Genomic DNA, 19,697 nt, shown 5'->3' with positions numbered 1-19,697 from the left:
CCACGCTCCTCACGTCAGACTCATGTTAACACCGCGTACTTGATATTTACATTATACATATATGCCCCGAGAATGTAATTGTATCGTACATACAAGTAAAACATGCATGCATGCGCAGGTATCGTACGTATATGCCACGTCACACTTGGCATGGGATAAATTCCAGTAGAATCAGTTGTATTGTCAAACGAGGACAGCACTGGTTATAAGTTAACTAAACCCTGCAGTATATCCGTCATATTTACACAGATTGAGACAATAATTTAAATCTCACGTTTTGCCAATAGCAGTCGGAGAAGAAGGGCACCCCTGCGTCGAGTTTTGAAACAAACTTTACTTTATCATGGCTCGATTGTGGGGTGAGTTTACCCTCCAGTTTACGTCGCGCCCTGCCGCGCCGCTCCTCGGGCTTGCCGAGTGAAGTTGCTCCCAGGTTAGACAATAATTGGATAACTTCGGCTGGCTCCCCCGACCCCCGCCGCCCGCTCGCCTCGCCAACTGCTCGCCGCCACTTTCTCTGCTTCGTTGTCCCCAAGTATAAAAACTCTGTTGCACATAGTTTGAATGCAAGGGTTTAGTACGATGATAAATTTGTATATGCACAATCGCTATTTAAAAAATGTCATACGTACACGTCAGGCACTTGCTAGAAAAAAAGACTTGTATGCATATCATGTTGTATACTTTGAAATATTTCTATATTTATGTACAATTATGGGCGATTTCGCAACAAATCATCCAGCCCGTGACCTTTGCCATTTTTTCGATTTTATTGAATGTATTTATATACATATCACGAAATACTGGAATTCAGTCATTTTTTCTACAAATTATTATACTATCTCGAAAACAATAATGATTTAACCTTTAATAAAATTAAATCGCTATGTTTCTTGAATAGAATAACTTGACAATTTCTCAAAAAAAAAAAAGAATAAATGTTCGCAAAAAATGATATATAATAAAACAAATAATATATATATAAGAATCCAAAATACTCAAGGTCATAGGCTGGTGGGCGATTTGACACGGAATGCCATATATATTTTTTTTACGAAGTGCTTGCTTCGTTCCAGCATGTCCGTTTAATTTATAACTTTTCATTTTCCGTTGTATCGACATGCGCTGTGGCTACTGTAACGAGTGAACTTCATTTTCATGCACGATAATGTCAATTTTGCTGATACGGTTACGACGCACGTATCCAAGAAACGTACGATGTTGAAGTAGGTAACGCTATCGTAACGAAACAATGGGGAAAAATCGCTATTTTCTTAATCCTACAACGGTTTTTAAGAAACAAAGATTTCGAAATATGAGTGTATTCCGTTTCATTGTGGTTTACTAAATTTAGACAAATCAAAAGTAACGAAATAACGGGTTTTCCGCAACATGAATCGTTACGATAATGTTACTAACTTCAATAAGATAGAAACATGGAGATTCAATGGGTTTCATCCCAACATGCGCCGTGCGCGCCCGATGGTCAGAGAGACGGACGGACGGACGGACGGAAGCAAGGAGGGAGAGAAGGAACGAAGGAATGACGGCTTTATGATCACTTGGAGCATTTTTTACATCACCCAAACCTTCGGCACTTGGCAGTATCCAAAAAGACCTTAATCGTTGTTCTACGCCTCCGTTTCATTGAGATGATATGAGCTTTATATTTTCGCTGAGTTGGCACAACATGTGCCCAAGTGCTGGGGTTGCATTCTCTCGTGTTAGTAACACTGCTATCGCGTCCACGTTTTTTGCTGAGCCGAGCACTTGATCCCCTTTTATAGCCCGCGCCGGGCATATCGTTTTATTCGTGTAAATCAAGTCTAATTGTCCGAATTTCTTTGGGTCAAATTTCTTTCTTCTTATTTTTCTTTCACTTGGTTGTTATACGGACAATTATGTGTCATATAAGTCTGATGACACATGTATAAATCTCCCCTCCCTTCTGCCGCACGCTTGAATCAAGAATAATAAAAGCAAAAGAGCTCGTGTGTCTCATGCGATTCGGACAAGTTTACGAATTACGTTTCTGTCGGTTGGGGGAATGAAAGAGAACATTCCCATAGTACTATGAATGCAGATACGTGTCGTACACGCACACGGATGCCAGGGATCATTTGAGGGGCGCCACTAGTCACAGTTTGTGGTTTTTCTTCAGGACATGCTTAGTGCACCGTTTTCCCGCTCTACCGTATAAACGCACCAGTAGTCTATACCGCGTTAGCAATAACTCAGATATTCGGCATTTTGATTTATGTATATATGTAAAAGTAAAAATATTCACTGTGTATTAATTTGAGACTATTGATGGTAAGCTTTTGAATTATTGAAAGTGCGCAGACCGTTTTTCTATTTTTTTCTTTCAGTCGAACGTAATTTTGTTTCCCCTTATTTCCTTTTTTTCTTAAATTCAACTAGATTTTCATCGAGGTAGGTAGTAGAGCGCAGCGAGTGTTCGGGCCATGCCACGAAGGTATGTTGAGGAAGAAAACGTTCACCCACTGACCAACGCCATCGTACTAACCTTTCATAATACATCAGCCCCAGCCATTGACTCTCGTCGCGTTCAGTGTCTTTCATCGCTAATTCCGATACTTTTACCAAGTTTTTCATCCGCTCTCGACTTACATGCGTTAATTATAATCCTTTGATAACCTCGTGCTTTTATTGTGATCATTCTAAAGACAATAGTTTTGTGTATTCAGCTAGTGGGAACCCGGCGCGCGCCGAGGTAACCTAAAAGGTAAAAGCAGTAATCGGGATAAGTATGTGTAAAAAAAATTTCAGTCGGTTACGTTTTAGTTGGCTAAATATCACTACTAAGGTATCATTAAGACACACGTTATCGAGTGAATTCATCTTTTCCGCTACAGACTAGAATATTAATCAAGTAAAATATGCGATATTTGTACGCAAATACTGTTCGTTCTGCTGAGTACTGTGCTAACTTTCAAATTGATATTCGAAGTTTTCGAGTCCTTAATCTTTCGTTATTTTTTAAAAAAAATCTAAGCAATCCACTATTGTACGTTAATCGCTACATTTACGTTTAGTTCATTCTTCAAATGTTTGACCTATTTTTAGGTTGCATTTCTCAATTTTACAACTTCTTTATGATAGAATATCGAATTAATTAATGTTTTGTGCGTGCTGCCACACGCAGTCTGAGAATATGCTCTAATACAATATTTTATTCTTCTTTTCTTGTCTGTATTTTTTCAGGTGTAGTTCTGCAAAAAATCGTGATGCGTTGGAGGTTCGGCGGTCCCTGTCCAAAAACCGACCGGAAGTCAGCTTTGCAAAAACAGTTTGTGTGACAAAAACGATTGAAAAGGACCAAAAACAAAACGAGAAAGACTATCGTTACAGACTTTTGTTTAAAGAAACATTAAACAGCTACAAATTGAATACTAAACCTCAATTTAAATCCAAGAAAAACTGCCGTTATCCTGGAACTCCTGGTGACAGGAGTTTGGCAAACATAAAGAAAGAGAAATCGAAAATAAATAAATAAATAAAAATAGGGGGGGCTGTTTGACCGATGGACAAACGGAAGATGATGCCCAAACGCCCTCGTATGGAGAACCTGCGGGGTCCAATTGCTAATGGACCCATTCAGACACGACCGCTCGTGGCCCTTCTTGATGGGCGAGACTGTTCCATTGAAATGCCTATACTCAAAGATGTTGCAACAGTGGCCTTCTGCGACGCTCAATCCACTTCAGAGATTCACGAAAAGGTAAGTTGGAGTAATGCTAAGCTGTATGTGATGTCGAAATTATACTTTTTCAGCTAAACATTATGCTTTGTTTATTTTTCCAAGGTTAAATTAAGTTTGTTTTTATTCCATAGATTTGCATCAAGATAATAATATCAGAGGAGATAACATTCTTGTGATATGTTAAGTTTTATTTATTAAAAAAAAATACATAACGTATATTAATGCAGTAAAAAAAATTAGTTACAGGTTTGGAAAATTTGGAAAAGTCACTAAATTCTGAAAATGAAAATATGTAAAAATATTATGGTTGTTAAAATATTGCACTTTAATATTTTTATCTGCCTAATTAAATCTTGAATTCTTCAATCGTGAATACAAAAAGATTTATATAAATTTTGTATACTTGTGGTCAACCGACCATAGTAGCGTCGTACACAGTGTGCGAGATTATGGAACAGGAGTGCTTCATAACGAAACTCCAGTGCATCAATGAGGATCTGAGCGGTAACTCGCGAAAATCATAAGACGGGTCATATCATTTAGGTGCTAAATCGTCCAGCTAAGGTTCAAATTTGGTCTAGCTACACCTTGACAAGGCTTTCTAGAGATGTCCTTGTCACATGTGCAAAAGCGGGTGTTTTCATTAAATATCTTGAGACAGCTGCAGACGCATAATAATTGTTATTAATCATATCTCTCTCTCACCCCGCTCAAGCTATCGGCTTATGGGGACATACCCGAAAGAATATAATGTGACTGATAGTTGTTATTGTTGTTGTTGTCATTGTTGTTATTTCAACAAAATTGAATTCGATTGAATTTACTTGGCGAGGTAAAAAAATGTTATCAAATATTGTGGAATATTATTGTAATACTGGTAAGGATAGATTTAAATTACCGTTGTTTTTGTTAGACTTTTTCAAATTGAAGTGGTGACCACTTTATTATAGCATATTTTTTTTTTTTTTTTTTTTTTAATATAAGTTGAGGGTATCTATTGCTTAGGGAAAATCTAATAATGAGAATTTTCCATGTTCTGGAATAGTGAGAATATTGTCAGGGACCTTTGTTTTGTGTAAGGAGTTTCTCAATTCTTTATTTTCCAGTCTTTTCGTAATAAAAATGTTTCATTCGGCAATTTTTTTATCTAGAGTTTGCAGCACTCTGCTTCCTTGAATCACTTTCATCCTAGAATAATAAATATATCAGTGCGAACCTGGCTGCCTCCATTATGTTAGACAAATAACTGATTCAATTAATAGAAGAGATTCAATTACTCGTTAAAAAACTGAACTCAATTAGACTATAGAAAACTCGGAATTTGCAAGGAGTGTTATATTACATAGCAGTGTTCAAACATCTAATGTACGTATTACGTTTCTTTGGCATTAAAAATTTTCTAGTGCATCTCGAGTGAACTAAGCATTTTTATTATAAATTAGCCAGTACTCCATAAACTGCAAAAAAAAAATCAACTTCTCTTCCCTTGTGATGTACAGCTGCCGATCTTGTACTAACGTTGCGTTAACTTTGGTAATCTGCTATACACTGAACATGATTGAAGGCACGAGAGCAAGTTTAGTTGTACTTATCTGCCCGACTTGGAAATTCAGTACGAAAATGAAAATACGAAATTTGAAGTAATCATGTCAATTTCAAATTATAATCAAATGTTTTTGTTCACTATAATATTTTTATTTCTAGGTATTAAACGAAGCGGTGGGTGCACTGATGTGGCACACTATCATACTGACAAAGGAGGACCTCGAAAAATTTAAAACTCTGCGTATCATTGTGAGGATTGGATCCGGAGTGGACAATATCGACGTTAAAGCAGCTGGCGAACTTGGAATTGCTGTCTGCAATGTACCTGGCTACGGGGTTGAAGAGGTTGCAGATACTACTTTATGTCTGATTCTAAATCTTTACCGACGTACCTATTGGCTTGCAAACATGGTTCGTGAAGGCAAGAAATTCACAGGGCCTGAACAGGTGATTATTGTGACGAAATTAGAATTGTATCACAAAAGTTTGTTGAAATATTTTTCTTTTTGTTACCTGTATCTTCCGATAATTCCTGATACATTGGGTCAATCTAAATACGACAAATCATGTTTTACACACTCTAAAATTTAATTAAATCATGCTTGAAAATGGAAATAAATTTCAAAATAGTTAATCTAGATTTGCAACATCAATATGCAGAAGCCCTTTTTATGGTACTCCATTTCCACTAATCACAGCTTATGCGCCTTCAGATGCTAAAATCAATTGATATTGAAGACGAATTAGATTATCGAGAAAGAAATAATGTTTTTGAAAATGTTCCACATTTCTTTTACCATTAGTTTATAATTGGGACTTAATTTGAATGTTTATAAATAAACTTTATTTGGAGGATAGTTTTCGATAAGGTTCTCTTTACCATTTCAATTAACTTCCTCCCTTATGACATACAAATATGTAATGTTTGATATCAAAAACTTGAATAATAAATGTTTGTGGCTGGTAATAATTTAGGTGAGAGAGGCAGCGCAAGGATGCGCAAGGATACGTGGTGATACACTCGGTATCGTGGGGCTTGGTAGGATTGGTTCGGCAGTTGCTCTACGTGCCAAAGCCTTTGGTTTCAATGTCATTTTCTATGACCCATACCTTCCTGATGGCATTGAAAAATCTCTGGGTCTGACCAGGGTTTATACATTACAGGTAAATTTATCAACTGACGTATAATCATTATATTATTCAAAGCAGGTAATTTAGCCAGCAGCTTGCTTGTATTGTCATCTTGTATCTACCAGATTATTTCAACAATGAATGTTATGATATTCGATACTTTCACTTCACCATAAATTATTGATATCCATGTGTTAAATATATCTTCGTTTTTGTACTTAGGACCTTCTGTTTCAATCAGACTGTGTATCTCTACACTGTACCTTGAACGAACACAATCATCACCTAATCAACGAATTTACGATTAAACAGGTAATTAACTATTTTAAGCAGGTTAATGAGAAGAAGTTGAAATTTAATGACTAGCTATTGTTAAATAAACGTTGATGAGATAAGAGGTGATCTTTTCGAGGAACCAAACTTCACAGATTTTTAGCACGCTTTTGACATTGAACAATAATGTGATCACAGAATTATGCTGGCACACATTTTTTTTCTTTTTTTTTTTCCTACAAAACTGGTACGTTGGCAAATATGTGAAATCCTACTTTAATTCGGACTATAATCTGCTCTAAAGTGCTATGGACTTGAGGAATTATACACTTTGAGGTACTGTTCCGACCCATGTGAAGTAACTGTACTGGCATTAACAATAGTATGGGGATCCGTTAAACCATGTATCGTATAGGTACGGCGCCTTGTTACAATTTGATGTTGAAGTGAAGCCTCAAGAGATACCATCTCACAGTTTCAGTTTCGACGAATAACGGCGCCCTTCTGTAACAGAAGTCAGCAGTCGGCTTACATATTTTCTGTTTTGTATTAGGATCTTGCCAGAGTAATGGAATAATTGATGTCAAACTGTCGATTACTTCATCGTTAATAATATATGTCAATGATCCTTAATAAATAGTCGAACTGTAGATGGATTTGATTTTTAGCACTAGTTTTCTGCTATTACACGAAATTTGAACGCGCAATGATACAGACTCACTATTGATACTAAGAAAATTGAAAAAATATGAATATTTTTGTCTTGTGAAACTACATTAAACTAGTTTTTCATACAAAGCCAGTCACCAATGATATTGTTGATAAAAATGAGCACCATTCAGTAAAAACTGTTGCGATCATTCTATTATGTAATTTTTTCCCCTTAATTAAGAATGACTGTGATGTTTAGATTTATTCAATTGATGTTGCAAAATGTATAACATAATATGAATAATAGTAATGTTTATTCTAATTTAGATGAGACCAGGAGCGTTTTTGGTCAACACAGCGCGAGGTGGCTTAGTTGATGATGATGCGCTCGCAGCAGCACTTAAACAAGAGCGTATTCGTGCTGCAGCGTTAGATGTCCATGAGAACGAACCCTACAATGTCTTTCAGGGTCAGTCCGCCCAATGTGAGTTCTATTTGGCCTAACAAAACCTTACCCAATTAATATTTACTATCCAATATCACTCTACTCATATGCATCAAACAATTACCGTATTGCTCCGAGTAAAAACGGCCCCGCATATAAGACGACCCCCAATTCTGAGACAATATTTCAGGGTATTTTTTTTAGTTACCCGCACATAAAACGGGTCCGCGCATAAGACTAGGACAATTTTGGCGGGTGATGTCAACGACAAAAAACTGCCTTATATTCAGAGCAATATGGTACCTATTTAGTGTTTTCTCGGTTCTTCAATGTTTAAAGTGACGAAATAGTTAATCCATATAATGGTTAATTATCACTAGCGCATTATTGCCCATTTTGATATGTTGCCTTACGTATTTTACGATGCTCAAGTTTTTGTGCTCATGATGTAGAGATTGAAATAGTTGTGAACCATTTCATGTATTCTTTGCCTGATTGAGTCAAATTTAAGTCGAAGTCTGTGCTCCAATGTATCTATAAATGGAATGGGTACAATTATTGGTGATAACTATATTCCATTTACATAATTGGTAATTAGATTCTTGTGTCTATGAGATCACGTTTTTTGCGTAGATATCATGATCCCTCGTCCTTAAATCCTATTGAATAAACATTTTTTTACCCTACTGCTTGTATGTATGTGCATCCAACAATATCATGCATGAAATCTGTTCTGTTTCGAATTCAAGGCAGTGCAGGAAATTCGAAATTTTTAATTGCGGAGTGATTTATTGCCACTTTAAAATATTGTATGCTGTTCGCACATGTCTGCTGAACTTTGAGAATCTATATTTTTAGTGAATTTTACTTTTGATGTATATATTTGCATAAAGCTTCTTACTTCAAATTATTTCTATTGTAATTGATTAGTAATTGTCATTTTTAAAAACAGATGAACAGCTTATTGCAATACATTTGGAAATGTGAATTGAGGTTCAGTTCTTGAAGTAACTAAATCACCTTCTCTATATCAAATCGGTGATCAACTGTATCAAAATTGTTTTTATGTTCGCACCAATGAAATACTGCCGATTGTTCAGAATTTTACGTTTATCCGGAGGCTTATTCCTGAGTTTGAATTGAAATACTGGACTTCATGAAGCTGAAGCTAGCAGCCAGAGTTTGGAGCCAAACGTGTTAAACTTTTTAGAAATAGAAAAATTTAGTTTAGTTTAATCCTCAAAATTTTAGAAAAGAATTAGTGATTCAAGGTATTTCACAAAATTTAAATTTTCAAACTTCATTACCTTATTTGAATGAACAGTAGAACGTTTGGCTGCTAATTCTGGCTTCTAGCTTCAGCCTCGTTTGAATTTTATCAATCAATACGTCTAGCCATTCAGAGTTTTGACAATATTTGATTGTTGTAACTCTGCAACTTCAACAATTGTACGAGTTTTACGTTTTCCTTTGAAAACAAGTGATAGTCTCTTATCAGAGCACTGCTGCTGTACAACAGTGGGATGTAATTTTTGCTGGACAAATATTTCTTTAATCAGTAATCTTGTTGCTACTGGGTTTTGTTTTTGTAAAAACAAGTCACAGATTTAATTTTTTCAAACACGGACGGGTGACAGAATCAGGAAATTACTGAATTTTTGGGCTCTGGAAAACTTCGGGAAATTAGTCGAGTCCTCATCAAACTCAGGGACATATTGGAAAGATATTTCTGTGTGGTCTACCTATTTCCTACCTACCTACCTATTTCAGTGTTATCAATAATAATGAACGCTAAGTTAAATTTTCATTCATTTGAGATAAAACGAATCATTTTTCAATTTTCACTTTGATGTAACATCTGCTTGATTTTATTGCATCATTCTCTACAAGTTACCTTGAACAGAATTTACATGCCCATTTCTGAAGCATGATAGTAGGTATTAATGGTCAAAAAATGGCCGGGAACTTTGGGAAAATGGCTTCTGGAAATCAATGAGATCTTAGGAAATGTACTTTGATTTCTTTCACCACCCTGAAAGTGCATTGATTTCGGTATAACTTGCTTTGACTAAAACTTCTGAAGATGTGTTAATACCCTGTTTCTATGATGGCTCAACAGTTTCATTAAAAAGTCTACAATATCAATAACATTATAGTATTTTAACTTTAGTGTCTTTTTCGGTTTGCTGTACCTAGCATCTAATATTTCTACCATCAAATTTTAGAATCGTGACTGGATTAATTATTTAAGATTATGATTTTAATATCGATGCATAATCTTGGTTTATTTGTTGGGCACGATTGCAAAGCAGAGAGCCCATTCAATATGTAATTGCAAGACACGTTGCCTTGTGAGTCCTGAATTACAGGTGAAATGCTTGTCGAATTTGGATGAACCTTGGACAGCATGATGTATGAAATTATTCAAGCTTCCAACACTTCCAGTTATAAAACGGCAAATTGTTTTACTTTTGAATAATTATATTGTGTATCCTAAATTCTAGAAAAAATGGCTGAACCAATTCCCATAAAATGTTATGCTGCATTAGCTATTTTTTTAGAGACGAGCCATGAAACTTTTGGAACTTCTTTTACTACCAGCTACTTAGGTGCTGAATCACGAAGAAAACACTTTATTTGATTCGAATGAAATTTTGAAAGGACATAAAGTATGTGATGATGGACACCATTTTTTTCAGTGATTTGCAGCTTTTTGTTACCGTCTAGTGGCTATTGAAACTTGACATAAATTGATAACACTTAATAAAAATATATTGATTGGTGAATGAAACGAACGATTCTCAAGTTTTGATATTCTACTACAATATACAGTGATTTATGTACGTATAATTAACAATTGAAATAGGTTTTAATTCATTCTTTGAATTTTTTCTTTATATTTCAATTTGTCCCAATATCTCTCATCACTTTTACACGCAATTTTTCGAGTATATCATTTTGCCCTGGTCTACTTTATCCAAACATTCTACGAATCAAACTGAGCGATTTTTAGAAGCTATAAATGCAATTGTGTGATTGTGCACATTGCAAAAACAGCCAAGCTTTTTGTTCTCTGGTTAGCATTGTTTTCGAATACATCGAATTTCTCTACGCAATAATCTATTTCACAAGAATATCAGAATAACATAGGATATTTGATTTATATCATTTGCCGAAGCATTCTAAGCAATTGTTTCATCAATCACGCTAAGCATTTCCTTGAAATAGCTTGAACAATATTCGCAAAAAGTTTTCAGATCCCCTATTGCACGTACGTTTGTAATTCAGTTTGTGTTGCTGACCTTTTCATTTTTGAATATTGTTCATGATGTCTTATTTTAATTTTATTTGGAAGAATAATAATTTTAGGTTTATGTAAACAACGTCTAACCTCCACATTAAGCCATACTATTTTCCCAAATATGGTCGATTTCATGCAATAGTCGATTTTGAAAATTCCATGCGCAATTTTAACAACATTTCCTAAATCGCATGGAAATTGTATCCATAGTGTCAGAAAAATATCTGTATATAGAATAGTGAATGAAGTTCCATCACTGTGTGTCGTCGAAGCTTTAGAGAATTTGATGGAAAAGTGAAAATTTAATGTTTAGGTCCGTTGAAGGATGCACCAAATCTGTTGTGCACACCACATGCTGCGTTCTATAGTGACGCAAGCTGCACAGAACTTCGCGAAATGGCTGCCAGTGAAATACGACGTGCTATTGTCGGTCGCATTCCGGATTGTCTACGCAACTGTGTGAATAAGGAGTACTTCCTCTCATCTACTGGGTAAGTTATTTACTTATGGTCAGCATAGTGTGTAGAGAAGGGTGTTCTAGTCATGATATAGAAAAGTTCCAGCTAACAGCTTGTGACGGTTGCTCAAAACGTATGTGGGTATGTTTAATAATGGTTTAAATTTAAGAACAATGATAATAATTACAAAAAGTGAATGAGACGCCAAAATTGATAATAATATAATACGCTGATGTATAGTGGAAAGTTTTGTCCAGAATTACAGTTCTAATGTAATCTAATGATGGTTGTACATGTGCGATCCATAGGGATAGAGTTCTCAGTACTAACTATGAAAAATAAGTACACCTTTATAAAGAATAATTTTGGTATATCTTACGCATTTTATCACTTTGAACCAATTACGCAATTCAGATAACTTTCACTTTTTCAACATAACCCAGTAAGTGCAGTGTATTATTATTGGGTAAAAAATGTCATTGTCTCGTTAACTTTTTTTTTTTTTTATATTGCTGAAGATTCATTCTAACTATTTTCACAATCTATCGCATTCACTATTAATCCTAGGGGTGTGCGAGTACTTGCTTCAAATTTTGGATACTAAAACCTTAACCACGCCTGTCTAAAATTTGGAATTCATGAACTGAACAGAATTTCTCAACTAATGAACATTTTTCTACTTCTATACAATTTTTATTTTTCACCATGAATTCATTTCATCACTTAATGTTACCTAATATTTTGTAATACTTATGTTTTTTTTTTTTTTTGTATATAACATGGCGTTTTTGAAATTCTGAAGATTCGTCAACTCCAAATTAACGAATCTTGAACACCTGTATTTTCAACCTTCTAGCTTATGTTTCCGCTTATTTAACGTATCATTAAATATCTTGAAATGAAAATGATGTGCAGTAAAAATGTATTTTAATTTGGATAATTACTAGAAAAGTCATCTAATTGTCTTTAAATTTTGTATTTCAAATTTCACAATTTGTATTGTGTGCAGAACATTGATGATCTTGAAAGAATATGTACGATTCATTCGAAACTTGAACGCAGGCTTCTTGCAATGATGTTTCACCTGTCTGGTGTTCACCAATTTGGTTTCTTTCCTCATACACAATCAGTATATTGATCGAAATCAAGTAGATTAAAGATTATAAGTAAATCAAATGATACTCCGATCTTTCAACTTGTATTATTATTCACCTATATTTCGTGATTGAAGTATAGTTATTTTTAAGTTACAATGTTAACAACTTATAACGTAACTTATTAGTGAGAAAAATCATCATCTGTAATTGAAAGAAGATTACATTGTTACGTATATTTATTTTTTATAAATCCAGCTTCACGTATTTCCACATCATATTGAGTGAATTTTCTTTTTTCATTTGACGAGAAATTTGACAGACCGGGCGTGCTTGTATTATTATGCTTACTGGTTTGATGGCAATATGAATATTTTGATGCACATTGCATTTTTTAGGATTTTGCGCGGTTTGTAGTTGATCTGTCGATTTAGGGAAATTGAGGAAATTATCAAAACATGACTGAATTCAGACGACTTTTTTTATATGAATTTTATTTAATATAAGTAACTGATTATTGAATGTGGATTGTAATACTACAACATCTCTTATATTTTATTGTTTACTTCGGAGTCCCAATACACCCAGATTTGCAGTCATTACCACGCCATTTGCGTCAAATTCAATTTCTGTATTGTTTGCATGATTGTGAAAATGCTCTTATAAAGTCCAAATGTTTCTTTTTGAATTTTATACAAATTGTTAGATCAGCGTTGCAATTAAAATCTCTGCAATTACCATATGGTAATTATTGTCAAATATTTTAATAGGGTTGTGATGGAGCCAATGCATGGGCAAGAGCAATGTCCATGATAAATGACATAATTATCTTAGATTAGTATGGGCCACAACGATCACTTTTGGCCTAGAAAAAAGCATTTCTAATCGAAAATTTCGCATTTAGAACAAAGAACAGTATCAATTCTGAGATTTAATGAACATAGATAGAAAAAAAAATTTACCGCGCGAAGTGTATCACACGAATATTTCAGTAATTTATACCAGAATGTTGGAACCAATTTTTGTGCTGTATTAATCTTTCTAGTTTACTTCCAAATATAATTAATGCTTGCCTGGAATACAAGGATCACCGATTAACTTTTGGTTTGAAAAACTATGCAAATATTTAGTACGCAGCTGCTTGACAATTGTCCATGACACCTTTTGTACAGCTGGTGTACATCCGAGTAAAATCATTTCTGCTCCTCCTAATTTTAGCGGGTCAGAAATAAGGTTGGCAGCACTAGCATCTAACTTATACCTATTGAATATCATATGCCGTATCTGCTCGATGTACCAATGCGATTGGTTACAAGCTGCTGGAGCTAACCTCATTTTGACCTGCTTAAACTAAGACGGCGGTCAGAATCGACTTAACTCGGGTGTACTTTATAGTCTTGCTTTTATGCTTTCTGTTTTTCTAATCTCAGTTAACTTGAGGTGACTCATGTTCTCCAAGATTTTATGAAATGCATTTTCGTCTACACAATCTGATAATAACGGTACATCTTTTTCCAATTGTACCTAACAGGGTTTTTAAATCATGATACTTTTCCTGATGAAAAGCAGAAATAATTGAATAGAAATTAGTTTTCTGCCGTTTTCTGGTTTAATTGCGTTTATTTACTTATTAGTATGGAGTTCAGCATGCGGGAATATATTCAATCTGGGCTTCAGAAAAAATCTCACAAGTAATCAAATATCTTAAAAGATATGCAAATGTGAAAATTAATTCATTATTGAAAATCATTTTTGTTTCAGACTATGTCTGACATACTTTTGCAAGCTGAATGTACTACTAACTGGTTTTAATCAATATCATTCATTATATCAAAGCTGTGAGATATATATTTTTTTTTTTTTTTTTTAAGTCAGATTGTATGAAATCAGCTCTGAATTATTTGTTATTTGAATTTCGTCAATTTAATTGTCATTTTTCAATTCTACAGGTCAAAAGATGTCATATATAGATCCCTTGATTAATTCCAAAGGGGTTGAGAATTTTGCCCAAATAAAATAGGTAAGGCTATAGCCTTCAAATTAAAAACAAAAACAAAAACAAAGCAAATAAAATAAATGATTATAACAAGAAAAATGAAAACCTCAGAAATATATTGAAAGTTACATTCTCAGGCATATTTGGTTGAGAACAAATACTGCGAAAATATTGTTGTATAATTTACAGAGAATACGAATTTTTCAGTAAAGAACAGCATTGTTTGCATTTGATAACGCAATAAAAACATATAAGGAAGAAAAAATACGATATTAAATAGTAAAGAAAATTCGAATTCTCGCTGAATTTAGTTCAGAAAAATTTCGTAATATCAAAAATGATTGTCGCAAACCCCTGTTTAATAGTAAACGTACCTATATTCAGAAATTTTACGTCCCACCTTTCTCTATTTCTTTAGCCCTGTGAAATACGCATGATACAAACCATTTTTTCGTTTGCTTTTTTTCAGTAGTTATCCAGAAGGGATTAACGGTGGTTACTACGCAGGAACTCTGCCTGTACAGCAAGCGCATTCGACGACCCCTCATGACTCGGCCCCGCCGCCTCCCAGTGGTCACTCAGTTGTCGGAGGGGGTGGAGGAGGCGGTGGGCCTAATTCTTCCACAGGGGGCGGAGGTGGAGGTGGACCCACGGGACCAACTGGCCCATCAGTCGGTGGCGGAGGTGCAGGAGGTCCAGCTTCCGCGCCTTCAGCCGGTGGGTTGCCCGTTCTACCCCACAGCATAGTAAGCGATCCTGACCCCCGACCTAGTCCCTCTGCCCCTAGCCCACGTTGACCTTGAACCCCTGATCTTTGGAATCCTCACACTCCACTTTGCTCTACCCTTTTCCCATCCCATCACATTTCCTTAACCAATTCACATTGCCCCTGACCTTGACAAAAAAAAAAAGAAAAAAAAAAAAACGTGGAAATCATAACATGAAAGAAAAAAAAAACAAGCAACAACAAAAGGGTTCTATGCAAGGCAACCCCATTCTTTCCATTATTTTTGAAAAATTTTTCGTCAGCAAAAACAAAATGAGAAAAAAATTACTCAAACTACGTTATTATAATAGCATCTCTTTGTAGTTGCTGTTTACATTTGTGGATTTTTTGATCTTTTATTGCGCATTGAAACGTACAACACCTCTCCTAGCCAATCAGAACGTTATATGGATCGGTACATGACAATTGCAACAAGTGTAGCTGTTTTAATGGAAATTCAAATCGATAGTAGCACATTGAACAAGGATGGGTGACTGACTGACATATATCATGCTTGCACCCAATGATATTGTGTTTGCAAGAATACATTATCATCTGCCAATTTGTTATGTATTGGGATATGTTTTAGCATACAATCAAAATCCACTGACGTGTTTATCAGTAACCATTGTACTTTTGGAAACTCACAGGAGCATCACGTATTTTTCTATATCAAAAATGTACCATATTAGGCATTTTCGGCTTACATGTTTGTGCTATTTGCAAATGGTTACTAAGCTTGGTATGTATTTTGTAAATGGCCTAAAAGTTCTTGTCAAACATTTACAAGTCAATATCGTTACTGCGCTGGTATTTCAGATGTTACACAGCACTAATCCCAATGTCTACCAAATTTACTTACTTGTGGCACATTCTGTACAAAATTGAGGGGGAAATTAATTGGAATACAATTGTTGCGTAAATACAATTTTTTCTCATCTAAGAAGTTGAATTGTGTGAAAAATTTGAGAAATGCATGATTAGTATTTGTATTTACAAAATTGAAACGTTTCGTTTTCTCAAATTTAAGCCTGTGTAACAAAAAGAAGCTGTCATATGAAAAAATGATGTTAACATTATGACCTATACCAATTTTTACAGTAGTGTGGCTATGCAGTTTCTGTATTTCGAACAGGCATATTATGTTTACTTCGAAAATTTTATATACTGAGTATTTACTTAAAGTTGTTACGGCTGATTGGGGGCTGCACCGCAAATGAAAAAAATATCGTATTGAGGCGAAAAAAAAAGTTCCAAACTACAAATACAGTTAATTTTTTACTTGAAGAACAAAATTTGTAATTGAATGAAACGTGAAAGCCTGTACGAATTTTTTTTTTCCTTACGTCAATTCAAAGATTGTGAGATAATTCTCGAAAATATTAGACCATTCTAGTTTTTCACACCTGTAAAGTACGTAAAGTCACAGCTACGGCAAGTCAAGTTGATTAACTGTAGGGTTACGGAACAGCAGAACCATGAAAAATAGAGGTAAGGATGCCGTGCACCTGGATTCCAAAACGTCCGTGAAATTGCAGTCAGAAGACGTTATAATTTTATTCGCTTGCAGTGTGACTGCTGTTAGTCTATGGAGCGTTGATTGTCTGATGGCCTCGAATATGAGCGAAACCGCGGTAGATTCTATAGCAATTATAATAGCAGCTCAACATTGTTCGGAAGATTAATAGCGTTCGGGCTGCACTCGGAAAAAATATAACCGCATACTCGCTGCAATTCTACCGGCGTTTGTCATCAACCATTATCCACGAAGTTCAATCGTTAATATCTCTATTTTTCGTGAAAAGAACATTGACCGAAAGCCAGATTAATCTCTAAAATTTTCGAGTATACATCGAGAACTTTTGTGTCGAAGTATTTCTTTTTTCTTCTGGCACTGATACTATATATAAAAATAAAACAGCAACTTGTGCTTTTCGGTGAATATTATCGATTAAGAATTTAAGCGAGAGAGCAAAAGTGAGAAAGAGAGAGAAAGTGAGATCGCGAGAAAATGAATGAACGAGAGAGAACGAGATATAGAACAAGCAGAAACAAGTTTTATTAATTGATAATTATAATATGATTAATTATTATATTAAGTAAAGTAATGCGATATTACGAACAGTTGATTCTATTATCGAGAGGCAAATCCATGAATAAAAATGGAAATTTTTTTTGAGAATAATTATGGAAAGCGATGATAATAATAATTGAATAAAAAAGAAAAAAAAATATTAAAAAATCTATTTTAGAGACATACACATATCTATTCAGTTGTTTCGATCTGTTTTTCAATTTTAATCACTGAAATTAAAATTAATTCATTTCCTAGGGTAGATCAGCAAGAAAATGTAGTTATGTGATATGCCTCCAGATTATTTTTATCTATCTGGACTCTTTTTAGAATTGAGCTATCAATGGCAGCTGCAAAGTACGTGAATGCTTGAAGTAGATCGACATATCGCGGTTTCAAAACATAAAGTGCTATTCTCAGAACACTAAAAGAGGTGTTTTCACCCAAATCGGTATCAATTTATGTTACATGCTAGCTGGAAATTAATACCAAGCAGGAATACCAACTTTGTTGATGAGTGAGCTGTAAAAATTTCGAGTAGCTACACGGATAAAACATTTGATACCAACAAACGTTTTATAATATGAATTTTATTCTTTCACGTTGCTCTGTATTTTCCGAAAATTAATCATTTCGAAGTTAATTGAACGATTTGATAGCTATTGCGTTTTGATTGAAATTTCAGCATGATAAGTTGGTTTTATTTCGAAACTTAATGTGTATATTGTTGATATTTTCTAAGAAACTGTTTTACGCAAATGAAGTACACTGATAAGAAATGAAATCGGGAATTAGCAGGTGCTCGAAACTTTACTTTATGCTTTCATAAATTGGGGAATACTATCGACTTAACGATGGATGCGTAGATGCTTATCTGGATGCTTATCACTTAACATAATTCTGTTTATCACGTATACGTGGTAAACCTTGAGAATATCATCAATAGTATTATAATGCATTCATATATTGTTGAAATCTTGGAAAAAGTATGACGATCTCGACAACGGTTATAATTAGTTGTTAGTTCAAAGTAAAAGGTGTAATTGTCATTATACTCGATTGTCAAACTGAGTGTTAAATAGATAAGTTTGTATTTATGGTACGTGATTAACAGAATTCAACTCATGTAGATCCACCCTATGTTATACCTTTTTTTTTCGACAATTAGAGAAAATGATAAGAAAAAAACAAATAAAAGCAAAAAATAATAATAAAATAATATCATTCCAAGTGGCATGAGAATCTGACGCAAAAAAAAAAAATAAAAGTTTGACTATGGATATACGAGGAGTTGTAGAATGAAATAAACTATGAAGCATCACACACGTATACACACTCCTGGGACATGCGTACACAGGTACACAGACACTCTCACACCCATTCATACCGTGAGACAGAGGCACATATACATTTTTAAACGGAAATTCACGACGTGCAGTCTGTGCGTGACGAGATGGTCTCTGAATCACATGCTTATTTAGAAATCTAGATGACAGGACCAACTTATTACGTCAGATCGGTACAAAGTTCGTAACGTAAAAACATTATACATACATTTTTGTTTCTTTTTTTTTTTTAAGTTTTTTTTTTTCAGAATATTATTACTTATAAATACATCATTATATATAGAAAGGATTTCGCTAAGTGAAAACATACATTAAAAAACAAAGGAGTTGTTCTTATTTTGAATTGTAAAAAAAACGAAAGCAAATTAATATGAAAAAAAAAACCTAATTACAGTAAATAAACTAGTACATCGCCCCATCCACGCAACCCCTTTTGTGGATATTTCGATATTGAACTTACAGACAGGTACTTAGCGCTGCTTTTAAGCTTCATGCTTGTCAGTGGTGTTGAAAAAAAATGGAGTAAAAAATTTACTAGATATATTCATTAATTTGATTTCAATTATTTGTTTTCCATACGACATTACATTGTATCAGTTTCATTTTCTTTTTTTTTTCCATTCTTTTCTTTTCGAATTGACAGAAACGGCGCCAAAATATTCTTTTTGTTTTGCATTAAAACCATATATACTAAAAAAAAAAAAAAAAAAATGAAATTAAGATGAGAAAAATGAACATGATGAAAACAGCAACATTAATATTAATGATAATTAATAATTGATAATAATGATAATAATAACAACAACAATAATAATAATAATAATAAATACAATATTTGTACAATAATCAACGGTGCTGTGGTGAATGCTGCTGCAGGCCTACGAAATCCTGCT

The 19,697-nt window shown here is 34.3% G+C and overlaps 1 protein-coding gene across 11 annotated transcripts in view; it reads left to right on the top strand.

Annotated features, from left to right (window-relative positions):
* LOC124183622 (C-terminal-binding protein) overlaps window positions 1-19,697 on the top strand; it is a 45,121-nt gene that overhangs the window by 23,976 nt on the left and 1,448 nt on the right. The window contains exons 1-9 of one of the 11 annotated variants that reach the window (XM_046572344.1): window positions 2,234-2,313; window positions 2,422-2,476; window positions 3,226-3,742; window positions 5,429-5,716; window positions 6,245-6,433; window positions 6,623-6,712; window positions 7,652-7,808; window positions 11,384-11,561; window positions 15,088-19,313. In XM_046572344.1, coding sequence (XP_046428300.1) covers window positions 3,545-3,742; window positions 5,429-5,716; window positions 6,245-6,433; window positions 6,623-6,712; window positions 7,652-7,808; window positions 11,384-11,561; window positions 15,088-15,415 — 1,428 coding nt within the window. In that variant the 5' untranslated portion in view covers window positions 2,234-2,313; window positions 2,422-2,476; window positions 3,226-3,544 and the 3' untranslated portion in view covers window positions 15,416-19,313. Of the gene's footprint in view, window positions 1-2,208; window positions 2,314-2,355; window positions 2,477-2,560; window positions 2,769-3,225; window positions 3,743-5,428; window positions 5,717-6,244; window positions 6,434-6,622; window positions 6,713-7,651; window positions 7,809-11,383; window positions 11,562-14,571; window positions 14,643-15,087; window positions 19,314-19,697 lie in introns of those variants that run through there. The other 10 variants (XM_046572403.1, XM_046572409.1, XM_046572367.1 and 7 more) reach the window with 10 other exon arrangements.

This window comes from Neodiprion fabricii, chromosome 1 (assembly GCF_021155785.1).
Source record: "Neodiprion fabricii isolate iyNeoFabr1 chromosome 1, iyNeoFabr1.1, whole genome shotgun sequence".
Classification (NCBI taxonomy): Eukaryota; Metazoa; Arthropoda; class Insecta; order Hymenoptera; family Diprionidae; genus Neodiprion; species Neodiprion fabricii.
The sequence above is the reverse complement of the archived record's forward strand: the minus strand, read 5'-3'. Positions and strand labels throughout refer to the sequence as shown.